The 26,108-nt window shown below is 42.4% G+C and overlaps 1 protein-coding gene across 3 annotated transcripts in view; it reads right to left on the bottom strand.

The window, feature by feature from the left end:
* The window catches only part of MOV10L1 (Mov10 like RNA helicase 1), a 39,195-nt gene that overhangs the window by 212 nt on the left and 12,875 nt on the right, over window positions 1-26,108 (bottom strand). Inside the window, exons 7-27 of one of the 3 annotated variants that reach the window (XM_028747117.2) lie at window positions 24,851-24,981; window positions 24,166-24,343; window positions 22,842-23,036; window positions 21,465-21,579; window positions 20,709-20,886; window positions 19,616-19,686; window positions 18,931-19,022; window positions 18,600-18,658; window positions 17,670-17,779; window positions 14,491-14,581; window positions 14,201-14,379; window positions 12,645-12,791; window positions 11,924-12,045; window positions 10,773-10,872; window positions 8,885-9,049; window positions 7,460-7,633; window positions 6,914-7,063; window positions 5,676-5,783; window positions 3,783-3,920; window positions 2,127-2,218; window positions 1,073-1,310 (exon numbers count right to left, since the gene is read on the bottom strand). In XM_028747117.2, the coding sequence (XP_028602950.2) occupies window positions 1,301-1,310; window positions 2,127-2,218; window positions 3,783-3,920; window positions 5,676-5,783; window positions 6,914-7,063; window positions 7,460-7,633; window positions 8,885-9,049; window positions 10,773-10,872; window positions 11,924-12,045; window positions 12,645-12,791; window positions 14,201-14,379; window positions 14,491-14,581; window positions 17,670-17,779; window positions 18,600-18,658; window positions 18,931-19,022; window positions 19,616-19,686; window positions 20,709-20,886; window positions 21,465-21,579; window positions 22,842-23,036; window positions 24,166-24,343; window positions 24,851-24,981 (2,605 nt within the window). In that variant the 3' untranslated portion in view covers window positions 1,073-1,300. Of the gene's footprint in view, window positions 1-1,072; window positions 1,311-2,126; window positions 2,219-3,782; window positions 3,921-5,675; window positions 5,784-6,913; window positions 7,064-7,459; window positions 7,634-8,884; window positions 9,050-10,772; window positions 10,873-11,923; window positions 12,046-12,644; window positions 12,792-14,200; window positions 14,380-14,490; window positions 14,582-17,669; window positions 17,780-18,599; window positions 18,659-18,930; window positions 19,023-19,615; window positions 19,687-20,708; window positions 20,887-21,464; window positions 21,580-22,831; window positions 23,037-24,165; window positions 24,344-24,850; window positions 24,982-26,108 lie in introns of those variants that run through there. The other 2 variants (XM_028747116.2, XM_077935822.1) reach the window with 2 other exon arrangements.

Raw genomic sequence — 26,108 nt, 5'->3', positions numbered from 1 at the left:
CTAGGACTCTGGTTATAAAAAGAGGCTGCTAAAGAGATCAAACTGGATTGACCAGCTTAACGTGGCAGATACCATTTGTTGGGAGAATAGCAGTTATGACTTAGGTGATGTGTTGCACCACGAACTAAATAGTGGGTGGGGTATCTTTCTCCCTCCCCTCCCCTGGCTGGATGTCATCAAGTTATCTCTGTGTTACAGATAGCAGTGCTAGTCTTGAAACTGGGTCTGAAAGCTGTCATTTCCTTGCTTTCTGGAAGAACTGAGAATGGTTTTTGTGCCCCGCCCCACCTATAAATATGATGAGGAGTTAATGATGCAAATCTTCTCTTTTATGTTCAGCCTGAATTTATGAAACTTTGTATCAGATAATTGTTATCCATATCATTTGGATTTTATGACTATTGTTTCACTTTTTAAGCTAACTGTAAACTGTTTTAGGATTTTTGTAATTTATTATTGTTGATGGTTTTATTGCTTGTAAACCACCATTGTTGTATTTTATATAGAAAGCTGCTGTAGCAGTCAGAATGACAATGAATAAATCAACCTCTCCCCCCTCCCATTTATTTTAGGCAAGGATACTAGTACTGTTAGAAGTTGTCAAAACATTTAAGCACCTCTACTTAAAAGGCAAAACATATCCAAACACTGCACAAATGCTGCCAGAACCAAGGCAATAAATCCTAGTGGACAAAGGAGGTAGGTGGTTTTGCTGATTGGGCTTTTAAGATCCCCAGGGGAAATCAAATTCCACCGAAAAGGCGGTGGGGGCTCCATTAATTCTCAGGATAATAGGCAGGACCCCACTGAGAGGTAAGCTTATTAATCACATGTAGGGAATCTGTTGGGGAGTTGCTTGCCATTCTGCTTCCTAAAGGAAGGAAGAAACGGAAAGCAAGGAGGGGTAGTAGATTAGGGAGGAACTCGTGCGAGAGAAATATGCTACCAATATCTGCAGAAGGATGGGGTGCAGCTTAAACTACATCATAAAGTTGGCACTATACCTTTAAACGGTGAACGAAGTATCTTACTATCATTCTTATTTCCATATATACAAGTCCCACCAGACAGCCAACATGCAGAAAACTTTATTCAAATTAGTGATATTTAACACCATGTAAAAATACAGCAACTTTGAAATAAACATTTGTATCCTATTTTAAGATACATCTGTTTAAAGGGCTTTCAATACAAAGTTCTTAACCTGCCAGGGAAGTGCTGGCTTTCTATTTATCCAAACTTCGGGCAGATCGGGACATGGTCAGGAAGATTTAGTCGGAAGTGCAGCAAATCTTTTTAATTACTCAGACCTGTGGATTAACCAAGCAAGACAGGTAATGAAATAGCACTGTTATTGATAGCACTTTTAGTTGAACAACCAGATCAAGAGCACTGGGAATCGTTTCAACAACCAAAGACAACATAGGGTATCTAAATTGCATACATAGAATGGTGGTATTCAGCTAAGTTTCACTCAGAATCAACCTACTAAAATTAAAGGACCTAGCCTTGTCATGTTTGTTAATTTCAGTGGGTCCACTCTAAGTAAACCTAAGTTGAAAACCACCCTTAGTTTAGTAGTTGTTTCCTATTTCCCACAAAAAACTGAGAATCACAATTCTAGGAAGGGGCTATGCTACTAACAGAACTTTCAGCATTAATTTTAAAATTCCCAGAATCCTCTGAGCATATCAGGATAGTTAAACTGGCATAAAATGTTAAGTACATACATTCATCACATGTAGCAGTATCTACATGTGATGCCCAAATACTGTATGTTGACATCCACACCGAATTCTAAATAAGTTGTTCCTCACACCTTTAAAAGACAGTACTTTCACATGCCTCACTGCTCTAAGCTCATCTATTCCTGGCAAATAGCAGTAAATTGTTTTTCCTATTCTGTTAATATGCTACAGTTTTATAGTTTAAGACTGTGAGCTGAACATTTTAACTCCGTATTTCCTACACACAACATGCATTTTTATCACATGCTTTTTCAGATATGGTAACACCAGTGGCAGATTTATCATTATTTCCTTAAAAGCAGATTTTGGGATAAAGAGCAACTGCTGATTTATCCCTCCCTCCCTCCCTTCTTTCACAAGTGCTGAAAAGACACTCACTGATTTAGATTTTGTAGTTCCTGTGGTAAGTCACAGCCAATGTAAGCTCCATTTGTCAAACTGTATTCCAATAGAGCACTAAAGCAGGCATCCTGAACAAATAACAATAATAAAAAGATTGTTAACAACTGCAGAATTTATGAATATGAATTTTAACAAAAGTAATCCTGCAACCAATTTATAATTTTACAGTACTTGAAAACAGCATGCCTAAAGAAGAATATCTTTAGAACATTCTTGGTAGCTGACTTTCACATAAAACTGTTGTTAGGAAACATAAGATGCTATTGTATGAGCTGGACTGCAGCAAACATATTCTAACACAGCCTTGTGTTTAAACTTGCTTGCTAGTAGACTACCAGGAATTTCATGCAGACAAGTGAGCAGGCTTGGCAAAAAGGGATGGTTTCTTTGGGTAGTCTATTTTTAATGAGCATGTTACTTTAAAAAGGTAAAGGTAAAGGACCCCTGACAGTTATGTCCAGTCACAGATGACTCTGGGGTTGCGGCACTCATCTCACTTTACAGGCTGAGCGAGCTGGCGTTTGTCCGCAGACATTTTTTTTGGGGTCATGTGGCCAGCATGACTAATCCGCTTCTGGCGAAACCAGAGCAGCACACGGAAACACCGTTTACCTTCCTGCCAGAGCGGTACCTATTTATCTACTTGCACTTTGACGTGCTTTCGAACTGCTAGGTTGGCAGAAGCTGGGACCGAGCAACGGGAGCTCACCCCGTTGTGGGGATTTGAACTGCTGACCTTCTGATCAGCAAGCCCAAGAGGCTAAGTGGTTTAGACCACGACCCTATACAAACAGCTATTAAAGTGAGGTGTTTGAAGAGTTTATTATGTGTGGGGTTTCTTAGCTTATGTGATTTAGCCATATTTATATTTTAACTGTTGTTTTAATTTATGTTTCCATTGTTGTAGCTTTAAGTTTGCAACTTACTACAAAAGTTACAAATATGAAATACACCAAGAATGAAAACCACTCATCATTAATATCAATGCCATAATGGAAACTTCCTTTCTTCTTAGCTAATGCTTTACTGAATCATATTAATCATTTTGATGAACTTTTTTTTATATTTTCTGATATTTTGAATTACTGTGACTTTACTGAATCGATGAATTTGTTGCTGTTTGCTTTATTTAAATGTTATTGTGTTTGATAGTATAGTGATTGTAATGTTGTCGTTGTTTCAGTGCTTTTGTGGTCATTGTGAACTGCTTTGAGCTCAACATTTGTTGTTGGAAATGCGGAATAGAAATATTAAATCAAAATCAAATCAAATGATTGTGTTACATTTCTACTGAAAAATCTGGGTTCTTTTGGCTTCAGTCAAGAAATTATTGTTGCATCCCAGGCTGTTCCATCTTCAACATAACCATGGCTGAATTCACCACATATTCATTATCATTATAACCCTTTTCACTCTCTCATGGGTTAATATTGCCTGAAACAGAAAAGCTGGAACACATGACCAGGTGTGAATGTATTCTAAATGAAAAGCCCTTGCACGTAAATTTTACAGTATTTATACTACAGATAGCCACAGGCAACCTGCCATTCCACTCTGAAATTCACAGTTTTAACTGAAGCAAGCATGAATTCAACATTTTGCATTGGCAGATAGCAAGCAAGCAAGCCTTACTCTGACGAGCACATGAGGATTCCCTACTATAATGAGCAATGCCTTGGGTCTGGTAATTGCCACATTAAAGCGCTTTGAATTAGTAAGGAAACCTAAGAGTTGTTTTTCATCAGCAAATGAAGTTTCGTTTGACCGAACCTGGAAGAAAGCAGAAACATTAAACCCTGCAAAGGTAATTCTACAGAAGTTATATGTTTGTGTGTGCGTCCATATATACACCCACACACATACTCTATGCAAGGTCCAACTATGTTGTCTTGTGTTAGGAGGCAACCCTAAGAGATGTTGTACCACCACAATGCATTAGCTGTGCAACATCTGAGACTGCTGTGATTGGCTGGAGCAGTTGCAGGAGCTCCCAGCTAGAAGTTCAAAAGTCTATAATGCTCATTCCATAACTACTGGAGGGGATCTAGGATGCAAGGGCCTATGATTACAGTGTGCGTGACGGACAGCAGAGCCAGACCAGTTGGGTGATATAGTCCCTCAGAAATCCCAACAGAGTGCTGGAGCCTCTCTCTACTTGGCTACCAAAGATAGCTAGACACTTTGGGAGGGGGAATAAAAGGAACATTTTCAGAGGGAGAAAGTTAGATGGGGACAGACAGAGGGCCTGATTTGAGATGCAAGATAGGGATTAGGAGAGGATTTGACTGAGGGAGAAGTAGTTCTGATCTGAGTGGAACATCCACATTGAGGAGACTATCCATAGGAACAGGAAAGAGCCTCGCGGCTTTAATAGGAAGACAAGGTTGAGTGGGGAAGGTATACAGACAGGAGTTAACTGGAGGGCTGAGTGTGAGCCAGGAGAGGTAGAAGCTGTAGGAATAGAGATTACCTGAGTCTCATTCTAGCCAGGAGCAGAGAGATCTTCTAGAAGGAAAAGACTCCCAAAACCAGTGAAAAGGGGTGTAGTGATCCCCAGGGTCTGTTACACTATTTGGAAATGCCTCAGGCAGGAGTAGGATTAAGAGGTTGGGTAATTGACAAAAAGTGCCCTTTGCTTGTGAACTAAAATATTAAGCTGTGAAGAAAGCTGTGCTGTGTCAAAAGTATTTTCCTCTAACATCTGTCATAACTAAGTAAAGGCACCAGAGTGAAATAACAGAAACTGAGTTAAGCATTTTAGCGTCTCTTCAAGAAAACTGAACATCTACCGGAAGTGTAAATCCTGATTTTTAGCAACTGACGTTTAAGAAAAGTTGTGCATTTACTACTTTAATGCCTCTGACATCTTAAACTTAGTGTAATTAATAAGTTAACTGTTTCCTGAAAGAAGACAACTCCAGAGCCATCCTTGTTTTACCAACTTTGTTTTGCAAATAAAACCTTCCTAATTTGTTCAGTTTCTGCCTAAGACTCCAAATCACTTTCTCTCAAACAAGAATTCCAAAAGATAACCTGTGGTAATTTAGAAATTTAGTTAATCGTTGTACCAAGCGGTAGGTTCGCTACAGGTTTAATTAATTGAGGCAGTTAGCAGTGGAATCTGCTAGGTTTAACTGGAGTTAGCAGTAGACCTGTTACAATAACACGGCTGCCATTTTTAAAAATATAACAGAGCACAATCCTGTCCTCCCAACCACAAGTTCCGGCCGGCCAGTGTGAGCTGCCAATGCTTTGGACTGTGGATTCACTCTCCAGCTCTGCCCAGCTGCACACTTTCCTGGGAGTAAGTGTCCTGGGAGTAAGCATCACTGAACAAGTGGGACTTATTTCTGAGCAAACCTGCAGAGGACTACAATGTCTGAACATGCCTATCTAAACTCCCTGCTGATCATTAAGAGTAATGCCACCTATTTTTGCATTGTTTTGTTGCTTCCACTCGCAGCTCTTGAGAATGTGACCAACACTTGGGTGTTTCAGACACACAAATAGCATCTCACTACATACTGTTGATAGGATGATCACTAGGAATTCTTGCCCTTGAAACTCCTCTACAGAGCCCACTTTGATGTCTGCTAAATCCACACTGCGCAAGAGAATTCTGATTTTTTCTACCTAGAGACAGTATGACAATTACATTTCAGTTATGGCATTCAACACAGCTGGCATTAAACAGATGAGCAGGAAATTCAGTTCCTGAAATCCAACTCTGAATATGGACCACAGGCCAAAAAAGGTTAACCTCCCCAAAGCTAAACACATAACCTAAGGGAGAACTGTAAATTTAGGTGGCTTTTTGTGAAAATATCCTGTTGCCTATGTAATGCTTTACTAACTTTCGATTAAGATCCACCATCACTTAAATCCACTCTTGCATCTTTCAAAATTATAAGCTATATGTGATGTAGTAAAGAATATACATATTGCCTTGGATCTCAACAAGGCTTCTGCATTGAAAAGTCTTCTTTATGTTCATGAAGGAGATTGAGATCCAGGAAACGATCCTGCTGGTGGAAGAAGATAAATTTGGGAAGTGGCAAAAGTTAGCTCACATTGTGATGTAGATCTATCTAATTTTCAGTTTCTCAAATAATATGCGAACCAAAACACTGCAATCTTTCAAAACGTGCAGTTCTCCAACTCTATAGTGGGTACACAAACATGCACCTTAGGGGAAGTGTGCCTAAAAATGCATTTATTAGAGAAAATAACATGTGCAAATGCACTACAGGAGGGCAAACTGCTTACAAAAATCAGCATGTGAGACAAAAAATGTGTATATTAGTCAAAATGAACTCTTAAATTCATTTGAATTCTCCTGGGGACTTTTTGTTGGATGGGCAAATTACAATTTGATGAGGAAATGTTGAACTTAAATACTAGAAAAATAAGAAACCAAAATTGACAAGATTTGCCCATCTCTAACATACACTTTATTGTCTGGGGAAAATATTCTAACAATTTCAGCAATCTTAGTAGACTTATGTCCCTAGCCAGATGAGTTATAAATAGAAATTATGATGATGATGATTGAGAAGTACCTTCTGGTTTTTGTTTTTTTTTAATAGTTGTGACTGCCATCCTACAACATGGCTTTGAGAACCTCTTAGGGTAAGCTTACAACACCACCCCAGGAAACAACCAAAACATGTACCAATAACATTCCATACAAAAAGAAAACGAAGAGCAGACAAGAAACAAAGAATAGCATAGGCACAATAGAAATCCATAGCAGGAAGCCATACCTGCTTTTGATAAGGCGTAATCACTCCAATATCTTTCTGTGACACTGTATGGTAGATGCTTTTAGCAACAAGGCAACAATAAAACATTACTTGGACTGCTTCTGTGGGATTGAACCAAGAAGGATTGTAGCCTTCACGTGTTTCAGTGCCCTGGCCATTGGGAGGTGGGAAAAGAAAACCGTCAACCATGCACTTCATATTTATTTTCCTGAAAATCTGATAGCCTGTTTTATTCTCATGATAACTATTTTGATAATAAAAGTGACTTTAATGTGGTTATCACCAAACAAATGCATTTTCATAATAATTAATTACATTAATTAATTAATTAAGGCATTATAATTATTATTTACCAGAAAAAGTCAATTATTTCAACAAAATTGGAATCTTTTTTACTTTTTACTAAAAAATCTGTCAAAATTGTTCTTCAATTTCTAAGTATTTCGTTTACTTGATTTAGGGGGGCAGCTGCCCTCCCCAGCTATGGCCATGCCTAGACCCTAAGTTTTGCCAACCTCTCTTTGGATACAAACATGTTTTACGTACTCTCATTCCATGAAAAACCAGGGGGAAACCTTTCCTTGGCAGCTTGTTCCATCCCAACAAAGAGTTTGTCACGGAAGGATCAGCGCACACTTCCAACTCCTTATGGTAAAAGAGTCTAGATGGCAATGTGAGCAGTGCAGCATGTGACCTGTAATTCTTCACAAGCTTTGTAATCTGCAAGCAAAGAAAGTAAAATCCAGAACAGGGGGCTGTACGTTATTATCTGAAGCAAATGCTTATTGGTACATGGGGCCAGTTTTGCCACGTTTCAAAGAATGTCACTTCTGGAAGCGGCTTCCTGATGAACTTCACTGGGAATATGTCTGTAAGGTAAGGTAAAGGTAAAGGACCTCTGGATGGCTAAGTCCAGTTAAAGGTGACTATGGGGTGTGGTGCTCATCTCGCTTCAGGCCGAGGGAGCCAGCGTTTGTCCACAGACAGCTTTCTGTCATGCGACTAAACTGCTTCTGGCACAATAAGAGCACCGTGACAAGTGCCAGAGCATACAGAAATGCTGTTTACTTTCCCACCACAGCGGTAAATATTTATCTACTTGCATTGGTATGCTTTCGAACTGCTAAGTTGGCAGAAGCTGGGCCAGAGCAACGGGAGCTCGCCCCATCGCATGGATTCAAACTGCTGGCCTTCTGATGGGCAAGCCCCAAAGGCTCAGTGGTTTAGACCACAGTGCCAACTGTGTCCCTAGTTTAGATGTACAGATTGGCTCAGTTTGTGTTGATCTTTGCCAGCCCATGTATTAAGACTGGAACAGGAGCTGTGCAGGCCACATTCTTCCCAGAGAGAAGAAACTTGAGTTCTCCAAGACAGATTCCATCAATGCCCCCAATCGTACACGATGGCACTGACTCACTAGGCTGGGGAGCCCCAAGTATTTCCAACCTTAAAGATGTGATGCTACTCGCTGATTACGTCTGTTTGAAAAGGCTACTGGAGTCAACGTTAGAATTTGTACTGTATTTTAGATCTGTTATATAATATCTGTTGAGAGCTGAAGAAATTGCCTAGAAGACAGCAGCTTGCATTTAATGAAGAGATACAAGATTATATACTATACATCACAGTGGAGAATCTTTTTCAGGTTGAGGGCTGCCTTTCATCCAGGCAACCTTCCGGGGTCACGTGCTAGTGGTGGGCGGGGCCAGAGGCAAAAGTGGGAGGGACAAGAAATATGAATTTTATCTTTGGGCAGTATGCTAGTTTCGATACACCTGCAGACACCACCACCTGTCCTCTATAAATACAAGTAAGTATTATGGGGGTGGCAAGTTCTCATGAAACATGGTTTTATCTGGTATTCATAACATTTGTTTTGTATTCTTTCGGTATCAGCAAAACTACTGGTTGACTGCTGTACTGAATAACTTCAGAGACTGAGTGGTTAACACCATTCCCCAATTAACTTACCAACAGAGGATTGTATGATTCAGTAGCACCAAAAGCCTCCTCATCTCTCTGATATAGAGGGCGACTCATCAGTCTCTCCAGCAGGGAAATGTGCAATCCATAAACTGAAGCAAGCCTGGATTTTATTACTGGACCTAGCTGCATTGGATCACCTGAAAGGACTATCTGTAAATACAATTGTTTATTTAAAAAAGGGAAACTTAAAATCAAGTTTTAATGCAACATTTTCATGCAATACAAAACATGTTCAGGGGATCTTGTAGTAGTGTGCCATCAACATGCAGGTGGCTTCCAGCTCACTCTGCTTTTATATCTGTCCAAGGAGGACCTGTTGATGCCCCAAACAGATACCTGGAGTCAGTAACGGGCTGTAGGAAGGCTAACAAAGTGAGGCTAAATACAGATTTTTAAAAAAGAGGTATGTTGATGAATGGTCTATCAGTCTAGGGAAGTGGTATTCAGTCGGCTCTAGATCCCCACTCCTCTCTTAAGGCCAGCGTTCACAGTTGGAGAGGGGTGGGGGGTACTGTGTGGTCCAGCACTGCTGCTAGATGCTCAGGTAGGCAGCAAAAACTTGGACTGTCTTCTATCAGCTCTGGTTGGTGAGAGCTAAATGGGCCAGCTTGAAAGGCACAGCTAGACTGGACTTGAAAGGCGCAGCTAGACTGATTTACTGCAGTGCACTGCATGTACAGTTTGGCACATTTGGAAACTACAGCTGGTCTAAAACACGACAGCTGGACTATTAAGTGGGAATGAACTCTCTGAGCACATCATGCCAGTATTAAAAGTGCTTCACTGGCTAGTGGGGCAGTACTTTGTTTCCACACTCCAGTGCTGGTTTTCACCTTTAAAGCCCTAAAATGGCATGAGTCCCAAGTAACTGAAGTAACACCCTTCTTCAAATTAACCTGCTGAGCAGTTAAGATCTTATCTGAAGCCCTTCTCTTGGGTACTCACATATTCTGAAATTAGATGGGTGGCTACTAGAGGGAGGGTTTTTCTTTTCTTTCCAGTGATGGCTTCCAATTATGAATTTCCATTATTGAGCATATGGGTCTAGGAAGCACCGGGCAGTCCTTCAGGCTTAGTGGAATAACTGAGTTTATGGGTAATTTGTTTCTCCCTAAATCTGAATTAATTGTTTTAATGTCTACTGGTTTCAAGATTTTATTGCTGTATTGTACTGCCTATTGCTGCTATTTTATTGTTTTGACAGCCACCTAGAAACGTTTGCAAAAAGGTAGCATTTGTTAAATGGGTCCACAATTCTCCTGCCTACAGTTAAGTCACTGAAATCTTCTGTCTGGGTGCTATGGAAAGATATATTGAGAACAATAATGTGCAATATGGAAGAAGAGCCAGTTCAGTCATTCCTCCTGCTCAGGCCAATATCTTTCCCAGCCCTTCTCAAGAATTCCTCTCTTCCTTTTGTTTCATTAGCTGGAGATGCTGGAATAAACATGAACATTAATTTGTGACCATGTGGCCTATTACCTTACTAAAGTTTAACAGTGTTTGATAACTACAATATTGCAATAGAGATGACAATTAAAAATCAAGTACATTACCATTTAGAGCATGTTCACACTATCAAATCTTGTCTTAAGAAGCATGAGATTCATGCATCCCCTTTGCTCCTGTTTCTGCCAGCAAATAAGCCTTGAAGTCACATTCAAGCTTTGCAGCTTGGGCAAAGGAAGAAATGACGTAGTTGCACGCAGCGAGTGCTTTTGTATAAGCACATCCTTAATATCATATGCACCAGCAGCATATGACAAGATCTTCCAAAAATTTAGTATTTTCTTCTTTCTAGAAACTTTATTTCACGACTCTCAAAGGAAAGGAAAGAGGCTCAACCCAACAAAGGCGGTAGAAACGTACACACCTGCCCACTGACTTCTGAAATCAGCCCCAGTGGAATGAGGCTTTCTGGTTCACTGGCCTGTCCTGCTTCATCCAAAAATGCATGTGTGAAGTGTCCAAGCCTAGAGTTAATAGAACAAAAGTTGAAATTGCTGGCTTGTTGCATGTTCTGCCATCCAGTGCTGGTACCAAAGCACTTATTTAAAAAACCAGAAATACAATACTTGTGAATGAATAGTTTTTCAATCCAGTTAAAGCCTTTGATTATTTGACCAAGTTTAAAGAGGCTGCCTTGGGGCTGCTTCACATATGTTACAATAAAGTGAACATACATAATCGCCTAACATGCTGATATCTGAACAAACTGTGGAAGACTTGAGGCTTCTGCAATCCCTTCTTTCGCTCCTTTACAATCCGTGGAGCTCATGTGCTCCCCTCTCCTCTTTCACATTCATGAAGAAGAGGTGGGAAAACTTTTGCCAGGAGAAGCAGTGGGTGACAAGGTCACTCAGTGAGTTTCATGGAATTTTTTGATAGTTAAAATGACATGTTAAAATATTCAGTGACTCAGATTATACTAGTTACAGGTACCAATAACAAACTTAAAGGTAAAGGTAAAGGTACCCCTGCCCATACGGGCCAGACTCTAGGGTTGTGCGCTCATCTCACACTATAGGACGGGAGCCAGCGCTGTCCGGAGACACTTCAGGGTCACGTGGCCAGCGTGACAAGCTGCATCTGGCAAGCCAGTGCAGCACACGGAACGCCGTTTACCTTCCCGCTAGTAAGCGGTCCCTATTTATCTACTTGCACCCGGGGGTGCTTTCGAACTGCTAGGTTGGCAGGCGCTGGGACCGAACGACGGGAGCGCACCCCGCCGCGGGGATTCGAACCGCCGACCTTTCGATCGACAAGTCCTAGGCGCTGAGGCTTTAACCCACAGCGCCACCCGTGTCCCCTAAATAACAAACTTAGTTGGTCTCTAAGGTGCTACTGGAAGGATTTTTTTTATTTTGTTCAGATTATACTGTGAAACACATTATGAATGAAGACCACAGAATGATGGGTTGTTTTTGAATTTCCTCATTTTTCTTGGTTCAGGTGACTACCTTGGGGCATCTTTACACCCCTGTCTTGTTCTGAATGTTTCACAAAAACATGCATTTGCAATACCTTATTCCTATTTGGTAGAACATTCCTGCACTGCTACATGTCACTATAATGATCCTGAATCGAGATGCTTTCCAAATGTCTTCTCCATCTTTGCTGTAAAGCTTTATCACATCACTGAGAGTCTATCAACACAAAACCAGCAATTGGGCTTTAATATATTTTTATCACAGGGTAAATGTACAGTGTATAGCTCATGTACACAGAAGGCAGTAGAGTAAGCCTGCAACTTACGTACATTTAACTTGTGAGCATTCACCTTTATGTGAGTGGCAAAAAAATCTTTAAAAGGGGGCAAGTTTCCGTGAAAAATGACTTTGGCAATCCTACCTGCGGTTGCACTCAATGGGTTTTGACTATATGCAATTTTGGCTTTAGGCGCAATCCCTGGAAGGTAACCCCTGTGTAAGTTGCGGACTTACTGTATGCCAAAACCAAAACAGATGCCAATAATTTGTGTTTGTTTCTGTGAAGTTTTACTGACTGCGAGTCAACAATTCTGAACTACATGGGACCAAATGTCTTGACTCCACATAAGGCAGCCTTCTATGTTCCTAAGCATTGCTCAGTACAAATAAAGGGAGAAAAACAGAAATGAATTCATACTAAACAAACTTATTGTATATAGCCAAAGCTGAGCTTTTAAGTGCATGCTCTACCTCATAATGCAATTAAGATACAATGAAGTCACATAGGGCACATCAAGCTTGTAAATAAAATTTACCTCTTCATTTCTGCTGGAAGCGTTAACTCTGACCATAACTCCTGGCTTTAACAAGTTGCTGTCATGAAGTCGTGAACAAACTAGATCTGATGCACTGTTTGATGGCGCGCAGACCAGTATTCGGCTGTCTGGTATGGTGTAATGTATCTAAAGTTTTAATTTTAAAAAAAATCACAAATTGTTAAAAATACTGAACAGAATTTTTTGGCTATTTTTTATTTATTCATAAGTCATCTGCCATTTAATAAACAAAGACCAACATTTGTAATAGTGATTTCCCCCTATTCAGTCAAGGTCCCAAATCCATCTGTTATTATGAAATCTTCTTGAAGAGGGACAAAGATAGGAATAATGCTGCCTTCAAAATATCTCCGTTATCCACCAATTACAGCTGCATTCACATGCCATGGTAAATCACAGTTAACCATTCACTGTGAATGCATATATGGTTCCTGCTTCGTTCCTCCCTTAGTATGATTAACAAAGCATGATCTTTGGCTTAGCATTGCGTCCAACCTGGGAATTGTGGTTGCTTTGTAGCTTACTGTTCACACTTGTGCTAGGGGAGATGCAAAGCACAAGCAATCTCTACATCCAAAGCAAACCATTAACTATGGGTTACCATGGCGGCGCTGTGGGTTAAACCGCAGAGCCTAGGGCTTGCTGATCAGAAGGTTGGCGGTTCAAATCCCCGCGACGGGGTGAGCTCCCGTTGCTCAGTCCCTGCTTCTGCCAACCTAGCAGTTTGAAATCACATCAAAGTGCAAGTAGATAAATAGGTACCGCTCCGGCGGGAAGGTAAACGGTGTTTCCGTGTGCTGCTCTGGTTCGCCAGAAGCGGCTTAGTCATGCTGGCCACATGACCCGGAAGCTGTACGCCGGCTCCCTCGGCCAATAAAGCGAGATGAGCGCCGCAACCGCAGAGTCGGTCACGACTGGACCTAATGGTCAGGGGTCCTTTACCTTTACCATGGCTTGGGAATGCTGGCTACACATCAAATTAGGGTTTTCCCTTTTTATATTGATACGCCATAAAAGGTTTCCATTCTGAAACCCATGAAGTTGCACCCCTTCAATACATCAGAGCAACATCACTGTGATGAGTCTCATGCCCAGATGATTACAGTGTAGACAGGGCAGGTCATGCTATCCGCAAATCAGAAATTACTTGTGGTAGAACTCTATTGCAGACAATGCCTTGGTTTTCTCTTTCTACCTTCTCAAGCAATGGGAATGCACCTCAAAGCTAATTCATTGTTAGACAAATACAGCCGTACCTTGGTTTTCGAACAGCCTAGTTCTCAAACGTTTTGGCCCCTAAATGCTACAAACCCGGAAGTGACTGTTCCAGTTTGCGAACTATTTTTGGAAGCCGAACGTCTGACAGGGATTCCGAATGGCTGCAGGAGTTTCCTGCAGTCAATAAGAAGCTGCACTGAACATTTTGGAAGTCAAACGGATTCCATTCGACTTCCAAGGTACGACTGTAGTTGAGAAAGTTAAAATTCTTAAAAGTGGCAGCGTCGAAACCCAAATATATTGTTGCTAACTGTTACCTGCAAAATTGCTTCAATCACTGTGACAGTTTTACCAGTTCCTGGTGGTCCAAACAGAATGTAAGGAGTTGGACGACATTCACCACTAAGAATCCTTTTCACTGCTAGTTTCTGATGCTCATTCAGCATGGGATTGAAGAAGTCACAGTTTCTTCTACTGGATACTGAAGTTCCATTTACTACATTCAAAATTGTGTATATTAAAAAGTGTTTTTCTCTGGCTTGCAAATAATTTTAAAAAGTCAGTATTTAAAAGGTTTTTCTATTATTTACAATATTCTTATACTAACGTGTTTGTGTGGCAATAGTCACCACGTCAGAAATGACAGCTGCCTCGTCTTTTGGCATCATCCTTTCATTGCCATTTTGTACCCTCTTATCCTGCAAGTAGCAAAAGAGAAGACCCAACAGTATTTAAATATACAGTATTTAAAAAAAATAGTAGCATCTGTTCAAATTTTAGATTTGATAATTCTATGCAAGTCATGACTTAATAATTTCAGGCACAGCTTATTCCTGTGGAAATTCCAAAGAGACTTCAAACAGTTTGCATATACAACACTGCTCAGAAAAACATTTGAAAAATGTTTGGAAAAGAGTTCTTAAAATGTGAAGAGAGAAGACAACACACTTTTCTCCTCATGCTGTCCCTGACTTAACTAAACTCATTGGGAGGAAGAGACAGGGGCGCCGACTTATAAAAAATATTGGGGGGGGCCCATACCGGGGTCCTGCTGGGGGGAAGTTTTCTAAATTTTAGATGAAAATTAGTGAGTTTTAAAGTTTTTTAAAAGTATTTTTAAAAAATACTTTTCCCGTGCTCCATCCCCTCGGCGACTTCGCGCTTCCAGCAGAGAAGCTGCGCGCAGCTCCGGGCGGCGGATGGGAAGACCCCCTCGCGGGTTTTTCACGCCTGGAGAGCGCCGGTTCGGAGCGGGTCGCAGTCTCCGCTATTGCAGCCGAGCAGGAGCGCCGAAGAACCAAGAGTGGGCGGGGACGAAGGGAGACGAAGCCGGGAAGTGACGGAGGCGACAGAAGGTAGCGGCGCGCGTCACCTTCTATCCGAGGCGCGTGGAAGCGGAATGAAGCGGCTGGCAGAGAATCGCCGGGGGGCAGTGGCGTAGCGTGGGTTGTCAGCACCCGGGGCAAAGCAAGTAATTTGCGCCCCCTAACCCGTGGATTTGCACCCCCTAACACTAACCCCCAGATGTTGCGCCCGGTGTGGCTGCCCCCCCCCGCACCCCCCACGCTAGGCCACTGATCCATAGCTAAAAGCAGAAGTCGACAAATGTGCTCTTCAAAATATGGCAACCCGAAGACCCCCAGGGACCGTCCAGCCAGCCTAGGAAGTGCGCTCTGGTCGCGGGGGAGGAGACACGAGGCATTGCCATCCACACCTGGAATTGAGGAGGAGCTGGAAAGGTCCTTTGGTTTCACACCCGGGACCCATTTTCTCTCTCTTCTTTTGAGAAAGGGGGGGGGGCGGGATTTGGAGGGCGCGCGTGTGCGCGTAGCTGAGCTCCAGTTGCTCTGGGCATTTCTGGACGGGGCCGGTAGCGTCTCTCCTAACCCCTCCCCACCCCGGTCTCCAGCCCCCGCCCAAAGGGCTTCCCCCTACCTGGCCAAAGTTCCAGTTCGGCGAGGACGTATTCCTTGCGCTCAGCGCAGCGGCGCAGCTAGCCGCTCGGGGGCACGGGGCGGCGCACGTCCTGCAGCCAGGGGCGAGTGCCATGCGGGAGAGCCATGGCAGGGCGCGCTGCGTGGAGCCTCGCTGCAGCCTCCCCCTCAGCTGTAGGGAGGCTGAGGCGGTGGGCAGAAGCCAGAGCGGAGCTTGCGGGCAGTTCGCCCGCAGACGCATGGCTCAGGCATGCTGCAGGCGCCGAGGTGTGGCGCCCAGTGCCCCCTGCCTCGCCTAGCTACCAGTGGCATAGGAAGGGGTGCGCGGTGGGTGCGGGGCTGAAAGGACAGACGAGGCTCCAGCAACCACCCCCACCGCCAAGTCCGCCGGTCCTGCAATCCCTTGCACGCTGACTTGGAAGTACAGTGGTACCTCGGGTTACATACGCTTCAGGTTACAGACTCCGCTAACCCAGAAATAGTACCTCAGGAGGGGCAGAGAGCTGCGAGTGCGCCCCCCGCAGATGTTGCGCCCGGTGCGGCTGGCCCCCCCCCCGCACCCCCCACGCTACGCCACTGCCGGGGGGGCGTAATGAGGCCGAACTAATAATTTTCTTAAATTATTGGGGGGCAGAGCCCCCCCAAACGAATTTTTGAGGGGACTCGGGCCCCCTCAGGCCCCATGGAGTCGGCGCCTATGGGAAGAGAGAGATTAGTTGCTTAATTTGGAAGAGGGGAAAGATGTCCATACTTAACCTTCAGATACAGCCACTCTGGACCTTTTGCATTCTGGTAAGCAAAGTTTAAAGTTTATGATGGAAGGAGAAAAACAGGGCCTGAAAAAGCCAATAAAGATTTAATAGAAATTCCCCAGAGAGATCAGTGAGCTGTAGAGGCCAAACAGTGCATGCAGCTACCCAGCTTACTCATGCAGCTATTCAAAAGAGCTATGCAAACATGCAGCCAAACTCCAGGTTTCTCTGTTTTGAATATTTTCCCCACCAGGGATTTAGGAGTATAGCACACCAACTCTGCCAACCCCAGTCTGGGCAATGTTTACAGAAGAGTGTTCGGTGTACTTGGATGCAACAATGCAAAAAGCCCGCTGGGATGAAGGGGTAGGGAAAAGGATTTGCTTGCTAGGCTGGACCCTGAGGTCCCTGCCACCCCCACTTTGATAGGTGGGTGGGGCTTAGTTTAAATTCAAACCCCCCCCCCCTTGTGACAGGGATTGGTCCCACTTGGGAGTGGATCCCAGTGGCACTTGCACCAAAATTTAAGAAGTGTGGAGTACAACCCCTGCTTGCAGAGGAGGAATTGGAAGTGCACACTAACACTCTTGAATATTCCTTTGCAGCTGTGGCCTTACCCGCCCTACACCTGACATCAGGCGTGCGTGGAAACAGCATCATAGGTCAAATTAGGACTACTGGCCTGGGGGCTGGAGGTTCCCTATGGCTGCTCTAGCATAAGAGGAATCTGCATCCGTTTCCTTTGGCAGGTCCTCTCTTTGGTATTCATCTACAGGGAAAACTACAATGGAGGCATTATAAAGGGCAGAAGACATAGATGGTGAAGATGTGAAGTTGCTATGGAGAAAAACATGTATGAGTCATTAACTTCAGTTCTTCAGTTCGCATTTTCAAGACAGAGAACACACTATTGTATCGAACATCCCAAATGACATTCTGACGTCAATATCCAAGTGTAAAATGTTGGCAAGTAGACTATTTATAGTGGGAAAGGAACAAAATTAGGTTCTCTTATACACCTTAACTTTACAGACTGCCACACCATTTGGTAGTAAATAGCTTATTGTAAAGCAGATAATAAATGGATGGCAAAGGCATACCTCATCTTCTTCTGTGATGTTTTGGTTTTGTGCATCGGAAAGCCATTCTGAATCACGCCACTGCTTGACAACTTGTGGAGATTGCACAGTGACCTGATATGGAAATAAAACTTGGGAAAGAACAGGAAGGAGAGAGAAACGGGAATGGTGTATAATTCTGAATAAGAATTTGATCCACTGAATTGCTTAATAGAAACTGACAGTAGAGGATGTCAACAGGATTTATTCTTGCAGTCTTTTAAGGATCAGAATTTCAAGTGTCTTCCCTCAGCCTAACCCTTTTTCAGCTGAAGTAGCCCGCAGGGGCGGGGGGAATCCAAATTACAAAGTCAGCAAAAATTCTAATAGTAACACTTTCCCCAAAGTGTATTAGTTACTCCCCTGTGGACACAAAGACTTGCAACTTCAAACCTCAACTCCAGTTCTACACCAAAAAACTGCTCCTAGACACATCAGTATACCTGAAAGAGCGTCTCCACCCCCATCTTTCTGCCTGGACACTGAGGTCCAGCGCCTAGGGCCTTCTGGTGGTTCCCTCACTGCAAGAAGCAAAGCTACAGGGAAACCAGGCAGAGAGCCTTTTTGGTAGTGGCACCCGCCCTGTGGAACGCCGTCCTACCAGATGTCAAAGAGATAAACAACTACCTGACATTTAGAAGACATCTGAAGGCAGCCCTGTTCAGGGAAGCTTTCAATGTGTGACATTTCAATGTATTTTTAATCTTTGTTGGAAGCCGCCCAGAGTGGCTGGGGAAGCCCAGCCAGATGGGCGGGGTACAAATAATAATTAGTTAATTTATTATTATTATTATTATTATTAGTAGTAGTAGTAGTAGTAGTAGTAGTAGCAGCAGCAGCAGCAGTAGCAGCAGCCGCATATGGTAATGTAGGAAAACTGATCTGATATGTGAGATGACACAAATATCCCACCTTTTTGTCCTAAATGTATGGCTTGTTCTACTGCAAAATGGCATCTTCGGCGGGTGGTCCTGTCAACAGATCAGATTACTAGTAAGAGACCACAATAGTATCCATAATCAATATACGTGACATACCTAATATACTTTAGGGCTGCTGTGATATTTACAATAAGAAAATACTAGTTTCATAAGCTAGCTAGTTCTGTTAAGTCAATGCACATTAACACCTATGAAAAACTGTGACTCTGAAATATATTATTCAGCATTTCCCGAGTTGCGTGAAGAATGTGTGCCCTTTTGCTTCATAATGAATTGAAATACAATTTTAAGAAAAAGCATACCTGCTAACAGTAAATTCCACATCCATAGGTTCAGAATTATATGCCTGTTCGAACTCTGGGTTAAGCTTCAGAGTAACCTCTTCATCATGGATCTGTATACAGAAAGGAAAAAAGACCACAAACAATTATTTATTATGTTGTAGCACTGACAGAACTCTTAACATGGTATGATGACGATGATAAAAATAAGTAATTATTTGTACCTCACCCATCTGACTGGGTCGCCCCAGCCACTCTGGGTGGCTTCCAACATATATATATATATATATATAAACGTAGTAACATTAAAAGCTTTCATATACAGGGCTACCTTCAGATGTCTTCTAAAGGTTATACAGTTACTCATCTCCTTGACATCTGATGGGAGGGTGTTCTATGCTATAGGAACTTTTAAGCTTTTGAGAAAAAATGATTTAACAGAAATTGCATTTAACTGTTGAAATTCAGAGATTAGAAGCACTGAACATATCTAAGAACTTAGATATAAAATAATTCCAAGGAATACCAGTAACAAAGTATTTCTTGTACTTTTGTTTCCTTTCAAAATCTTAGGCTGTCATACTATAACTGCTTACCTGGGGGTAGGTCCCACTTACTTCTCAATAAACATGGATAGGGCATCAGTGTTAAAAAACACACGAAACAGGACAAAAGCCAAATAAAGCAAAAGATATGGGGAGCTTACCTCAGTGACAAATGCAATGTAGTGGACTATGGGCTCTGAATAATCTTGGGTCTTCAATATTATTCTGTCACCTGAATTAGAAGATATAAATTATTTCATTGGTCCTGTACAAATTATAGCAATTAGGTGGCTATCCTGTACACAGGAGACTGAAAGAAAAGATCTATTACTGAGAATGATCAGCATAGTGCTATTGTGAAATACAGTGGTACCTTGGGTTACATACGCTTCAGGTTACAGATTCCGCCACCCCGGAAATAGTACCTCGGGTTAAGAACTTTGCTTCAGGATGAGAACAGAAATCGTGCTCCGGTGGCACGGCAGCAGCAGGAGGCCCCATTAAGCACTTAACACGAGGTACCACTGTAACATCTTTATGAAAGATTATTAGGATTTGTGATTTTAAAACCCAGCTACAGAGGTACCTCTGGTTACGAACTTAATTCGTTCCGGAGGTCCGTTCTTAACCCGAAACTGTTCTTAACCAGAGGCGTGCTTTTGCTAATGGGGCCTCTTGCTGCCACAGCGCCGCCAGCACACGATTTCTGTTCTCATCCTGGGGCAAAGTTCTCAACTTAAGGTAACTCTTCCAGGTTAGCGAAGTTTGTAACCTGAAGCATTTGTAACCTGAGGCATTTGTAACTCAAGGTACCACTGTATTTGTCAGGACTTTAAGGACACTGCTATGGAGCTTTATATACCCTACTTATTCTGCTGTTTCTGAATTTTTCTGTCATATTGGGAAATAAACGAAAACAGATAGGTGATACATATCTGAGATCTTTGATGAAAGGAGATGCACTTTAAAATTAAAAAGGGTTTATGTTTATATTAATAATAATAAATTTTATTTATATCCCGCCCTCCCCAGCCGAAGCCGGGCTCAGGGCAGCTAACAACAATAAAACAGTACATATGTATATATGTATATTTTCTGTAGGTTTTTGGTTAAAAAAGATATAAGAAACAAAAGTACTTTACTAGGTCTGAGCCCTGCCAAAAGGTATTGGCAGGACCACTTAATGCTGTTCAGATCAGTGTTCTGCTGACAGAGCAACATCAACACTGTTTAAGACAATAGAAAATTCCACACCTATACATAAAGAAGGGCGGCCCTCTGCAACTCCTGGCACCCGAAGCACCAACAAATTTCCATTCTTTTCCAAGGTGACTCCACACATAGATAATTCTTTGATTTCCATCTCTTCATAGATTTCCTCCAGCCACAGCAGAGCAGAAAATTTTGCTTTATAATTAGCTAGAGTCAGGGCCTGAAAAGAAAAAAGCTTTGTATCACATTATTTATATATTACAGAGCCACAAGAGCCCTCAAATACCAATGAAGGGCTGTGGAGCTGTGAACTCAATGTAAGAAAACATTGCTTTTGAGGAAGTCACAACACACATCAATTCTGCAAGCACTTCTCAAAGTCTCTTTATTTAGCACATCTATATTCCATTCCGTTCATCATGGAAGTCAAGGCAGTATTTATAGAGAATCCAAGGCAGTCCAACAGCCAAGTACTGACTGGGCACAACAAGTTTAAGATGTCAACTGTATAACAAATGGGGGCAAGCTGGTCATTTAATGCTGGGGTGGGCAGAAAGTCGATCTGATCTACTGTTATATCTCTGGGTGATTTGCAGTAGATCAGCAAGGATTTCTGGCTCAATATTGTTTAACAATAGCAACAAACATCCCCCTTCCCAAAAACTCCTCTACTGAAATGAATAAAGCTTGGAGAAACTAAGAACACAATGAAAACACGTATTTATAGGCAATTATAGCCCACCCTTCAGCTGCCTCTGAGCTATGCATTTTATCTATGCTACAGCAGTATCATCCTACCTCTCCAAGACTTGGCTGAAAAATCAGTATGTCCATTTTCTTTTCCACACATCTCCTTAATAGATCTGGAATAGGGTACTGGGGAAGGAAACTTGGTAGTTGTCTCCTTGAGATTCTAAGGCATCAGAAGTTAATAAACAGTAGTTTACTGTCAGGATACAAAATCAGTTCTTACATATTCAAAGTTGGCCAGTTAGGATGGGATTTCATTTAGCAAATTAAGAAAACTTTTATCAGCCACAAAATGCATAGGGACTAGAGACTGACTTGACAAAATGCACGGCACTGATCAGCCAGCTGAACTACTAGATTTTAAATTTTAAATTTTTTAGATTAGTTGGTTCCCATAGACCTTATCAGAAAACATGCAATATCCATGTTAAAGAGCTACCTTGGTCATCCCATTACCACAAGGAATTCCACTAGCCCAACGTGACTTCCCCTTCATATTCCAACCACCATCATTTGCTCTGGAAGGCACATGGCCCTTCGAAGATTAAACATAATAAGTCAGAGTAAATACATTTAAATATTGGGAAATCTGTTGCTAATACAGATCTGTATCATGTCCAGTGCTGTTAATATGGATTTGCAACATGTCTGGTGGTCCTTTTCTAAAATTCAACTTAAGTGGGAACAACAGTTGATTGAGAAACTGCTTCTCTTCCCATGGGGAAGGATGGAAGATTAAAGAACTCAAGAGTGCTAAAATGGATAAAACTGACAGATGTAGTTTCCTGAAGAAATGGACGGCTAGAACAAACACCCTAAGTAGCATCCTTTTATTGTAGTTTAGAATAAAGATTAGGTCACAGGAATATTAAGAATCCCATTGGATTTATCTAATCAATTCTCTGTCATTAAAAATAATAATTATCTGTCATTAAAAAAAATAAGGCTGTGAAGCCTTGCTTTTGATGCCAAAATAAACTTTATCTGTCCGGAGCGCCACTCTCCCGTGGCTGGCTCATTCGCTGGCAGAATCCGTGAGTGGGCAGTCCTTAAACCTTCCCCAGCAAAGTAGTTTCTTGATGCCCAGTCTCGGCGCAAAAGCTTACTGCGCAACGAGGGCGTGGGTAACGGAGGACCTCTCCCCTCCCCGCTTTGCCCAGGCAAGATGTCCTGGCACCTCCGAGCCCTGAAGCTCCTCTCCACTGGAGGCGTGGTTACTCTCCTCCGCTGAGGAGGAGCTGCTTCCCACGATCTTTGGGGACTCTCTGTAATCCATCCGGCTTTCCCCCTCTCCCCCCTGAGCCGATGGCAGTTCCCTGACAGATACAACAAAATAGATATAACCCCACCCAATTATTATTATTTTTCAATTTAAAAAATCTAAAAGCTTGCTTAAGCAGATTATCATGGTGTACCTGGCAGTACCTTTTCAATTCTGGTAAAACTATTGTTGCCTTGTCGTTATGAGAGTCCGAAGTGGTTTGACGTTTTCGTTGGGAAAAAGGCTGAGTGGCTGCTATTAATAACTCTTCTTCTGTTTCTATAGTTGCTTCAATGTAGCGACCGATAACACAGTCAGAAAAGCAGAGCAACAAGAGGTCTTTGCAGCGGCCAGGGTTCCTTTAAAGGCACAAAAGCAAGGCAAAACTTTCATTAAAAAACCTAAATGAGACAAAGCCTATAGAAAAGTTGTCTTTTACTCTGTGCTACGCATGCGAACAAGAGAACCAAACAAAGAGTATCTGAGCAGTTTTCCGCTTCTTTGGTGGACAGCAGAGCTTGAGGTTGGAAGGTGAACACGGGAGTGAAAGATGAAAATGGTGTATACAGAGATGTATGGGGCAAAGCTGTGAATGAGACAGCCAACTTTTCATCGTTGACTGCAAACTGTTGGACCTGGAAGGTGCAAAATTAGAGCTAGTCATCATCAGACATGACAGTGAAACAGGTTCCAGTGACTGAAACAGAAAGCACTCTCTCTCTCAATGAACTTAGCAGAGTGTGTAAGAAAACACAAATAGCAGCTGTTCTGGAGGATACCCGTCCCTATTGCAAGCCACAAGTGCAACTTAATATCTTTTATTATCTGCTACTCCTCTGATCATTTGTCCAGCCTATTTTGCTTTTATAGTTCCTATACTCTTCACCCTCTTTGCTTTGCCACTAACTCAGCTGTTCTAGTACCATAACCTGAATTCAGAGAGCCATGCCCATGCTACTTTAAATCAGAACCTTTGATTACAATTTTTTTCAAACATCACCTTAAAGGATCAAACTCTTTGAACAGTAAGACATTTCATGCAAAGACAGATTCCCTTGCATATAAGCCAGGACTGATTCAAATGTTGTTCTGAATAATTGGTGCATACTCCAGAGAGCTAGAATCCCCTCTTGGGTGACAGCTACTTCCCTGATGAGATCAATTGCTAATTAGGCAATTCCTTTTCACACTGCAGGCAACCTTCACTGCTGCTAGCCAAACTTCTGTTGAGGGGGAGGAATATGAAAGCATAAATGTTGAATATATTATCTGTTCTTAGACAACCAGATCTTCTGAAGTCAAAAGCAGGTATTTAGCTACACCAAAGTTGTGTCATACCTAGGGATTTGCATTACTAAAATTGCACACTGGACTGCAATTCCTTCTGACTATCAGTTAGCTTTCTGGCCACTAATGCCAAAGCCCATAATTTACTGTTGTTTTGTAACATTTTAAAACAGCAAGAAAAAGAACGTACTGTATACTTACTTTGCAGTGCATGTAACTACTATAGAAATCTTTCTCCCAGAAGGCAGAGAGATAGCCTCGATGGGTTCTGCTGTTTTCTCTTCTCCAGTTTCTTTTTGCTCTTTTTCTAGTTTCTCAGGTTGTCTGCTAACAGAGTTGTTATCGTCTCCAATATTGTTTTCATCCACAGGCTGAACTTCTATGGAAGTAAACAAATTACACTATTCTAATTACACAGAATAGGGACACGGGTGGCGCTGTGGGTAAAAGCCTCAGCGCCTAGGGATTGCCGATCGAAAGGTCGGCGGTTCGAATCCCCGCGGCGGGGTGCGCTCCCGTTGCTCGGTCCCAGCGCCTGCCAACCTAGCAGTTCGAAAGCACCCCCGGGTGCAAGTAGATAAATAGGGACCGCTTTCTAGCGGGAAGGTAAACGCCGTTTCCGTGTGCGGCTCTGGCTCGCCAGATGCAGCTTTGTCACGCTGGCCACGTGACCCGGAAGTGTCTCCGGACAGCGCTGGCCCCCGGCCTCTTGAGTGAGATGGGCGCACAACCCCAGAGTCTGGCAAGACTGGCCCGTACGGGCAGGGGTACCTTTACCTTTACCTTTAATTACACAGAATATTACATGCCGAGGCTTCTTTATAGACAAGAGAGGAATTAGGCATGTATGTGTGACTTTTTTCTTATATTCTTATACCGTATTTACCTGATGCATTCCCTAGGGATGCTGCAGAACTCTTCTGACATGTTCTTGGCACTTGAAGACAAAATTGCATCTCTTTATCCCAGCCACCTAATTTGCAGCTAATTAAAGAATGTGCTGCTTTCCCTTTATTCCTAAAAAAAAAAAAAAAGGGGGGGGGGACACACACACATTTAAACCTCACTGTTTATATGTCAATAGAAATTCATTCTATTTATTATTACAATTTATTATTACTACAATTATTAGATTTACATTTCACACCTTCCTCCATATGAGCCCAGAGCAGCAAGATGATACACAGGCCTACCCTGCTGAAACTGTAATTTGACAGTAGCAAGCAGATGCTCTGACAAGCATGTCTGTGTTCCAAGACATCCACAAGGCACAAGGGGTTGCATCCAATACTGCCCTTATGCAAATGGAAAAGGTCCTTTCAGCTGCAGAAGGGCACTTGGTCTAGCAGTGGCATCCGTGAACACAGGGGGAGCTTAATTTCACCAACTCATCCCACCCTTCGGAAAACCTGTTAAGAGAGATTGGGGGACCCTGTGGAACATCTTAGGAAGTGGCACTGAAGAAAGGTTGTTTAGTGGAGGCTTCTACAAGATTAAAGACCTTTCTGTGAATGGAAAGACTACTTCTATACAGGCAACACCAGATTTGTTGTGTTCTGGGTCATTGCATGCAATGGTGGAGCACGCATAAGCACATTCCGTCCCCTTTTCCAGCTCCTTCCGGGTCGCTGTAATGCCATATGAAACGTGTGTAAATCAGTCGTTGCCTGTGCACGGAAAGGCATCAATAGATGAAGGCAAAGATTTGTTATTAGTTAAAGATGCAACAATACTCTTTTTTTTAATTTAAATCCATTTCCTCTCTTTATTAAGCTTAAGTAATGACACAGACGTGGCTTCACCTGCCCTTTCGTCATGAGATGCAGCATCACCAGATTTACATTTTCCGGGGGGGGGGGGGGGGGCTATATAACCAAATACTTGAAATCCACATCACCTGGGTCCTCCATGGTCCAGATGCATGGCTCATCTCCACCAGGAGGTATGATAACAGTACTATGGACCAAACTTTGCTGAGCTAACTCCAGACAGAGATCAGACAGGTCACATTCCTGTTATTCTGGCATTTGATGAAGACTCTATTTCAGCAGGCATCTTAAATGAGCTTTTCTGATATTATGGTTCATGTCAACTGATTTTAATCCTACTGCTTCCCTTCTGTAACCTCCTTGTACATAATTGAG

The sequence above is a fragment of the Podarcis muralis genome, chromosome 10 (assembly GCF_964188315.1).
Source record: "Podarcis muralis chromosome 10, rPodMur119.hap1.1, whole genome shotgun sequence".
Lineage (NCBI taxonomy): Eukaryota > Metazoa > Chordata > Lepidosauria > Squamata > Lacertidae > Podarcis > Podarcis muralis.
Note: the sequence above shows the minus strand (reverse complement) of the source record. Positions and strands in the feature narration are given on the sequence as shown.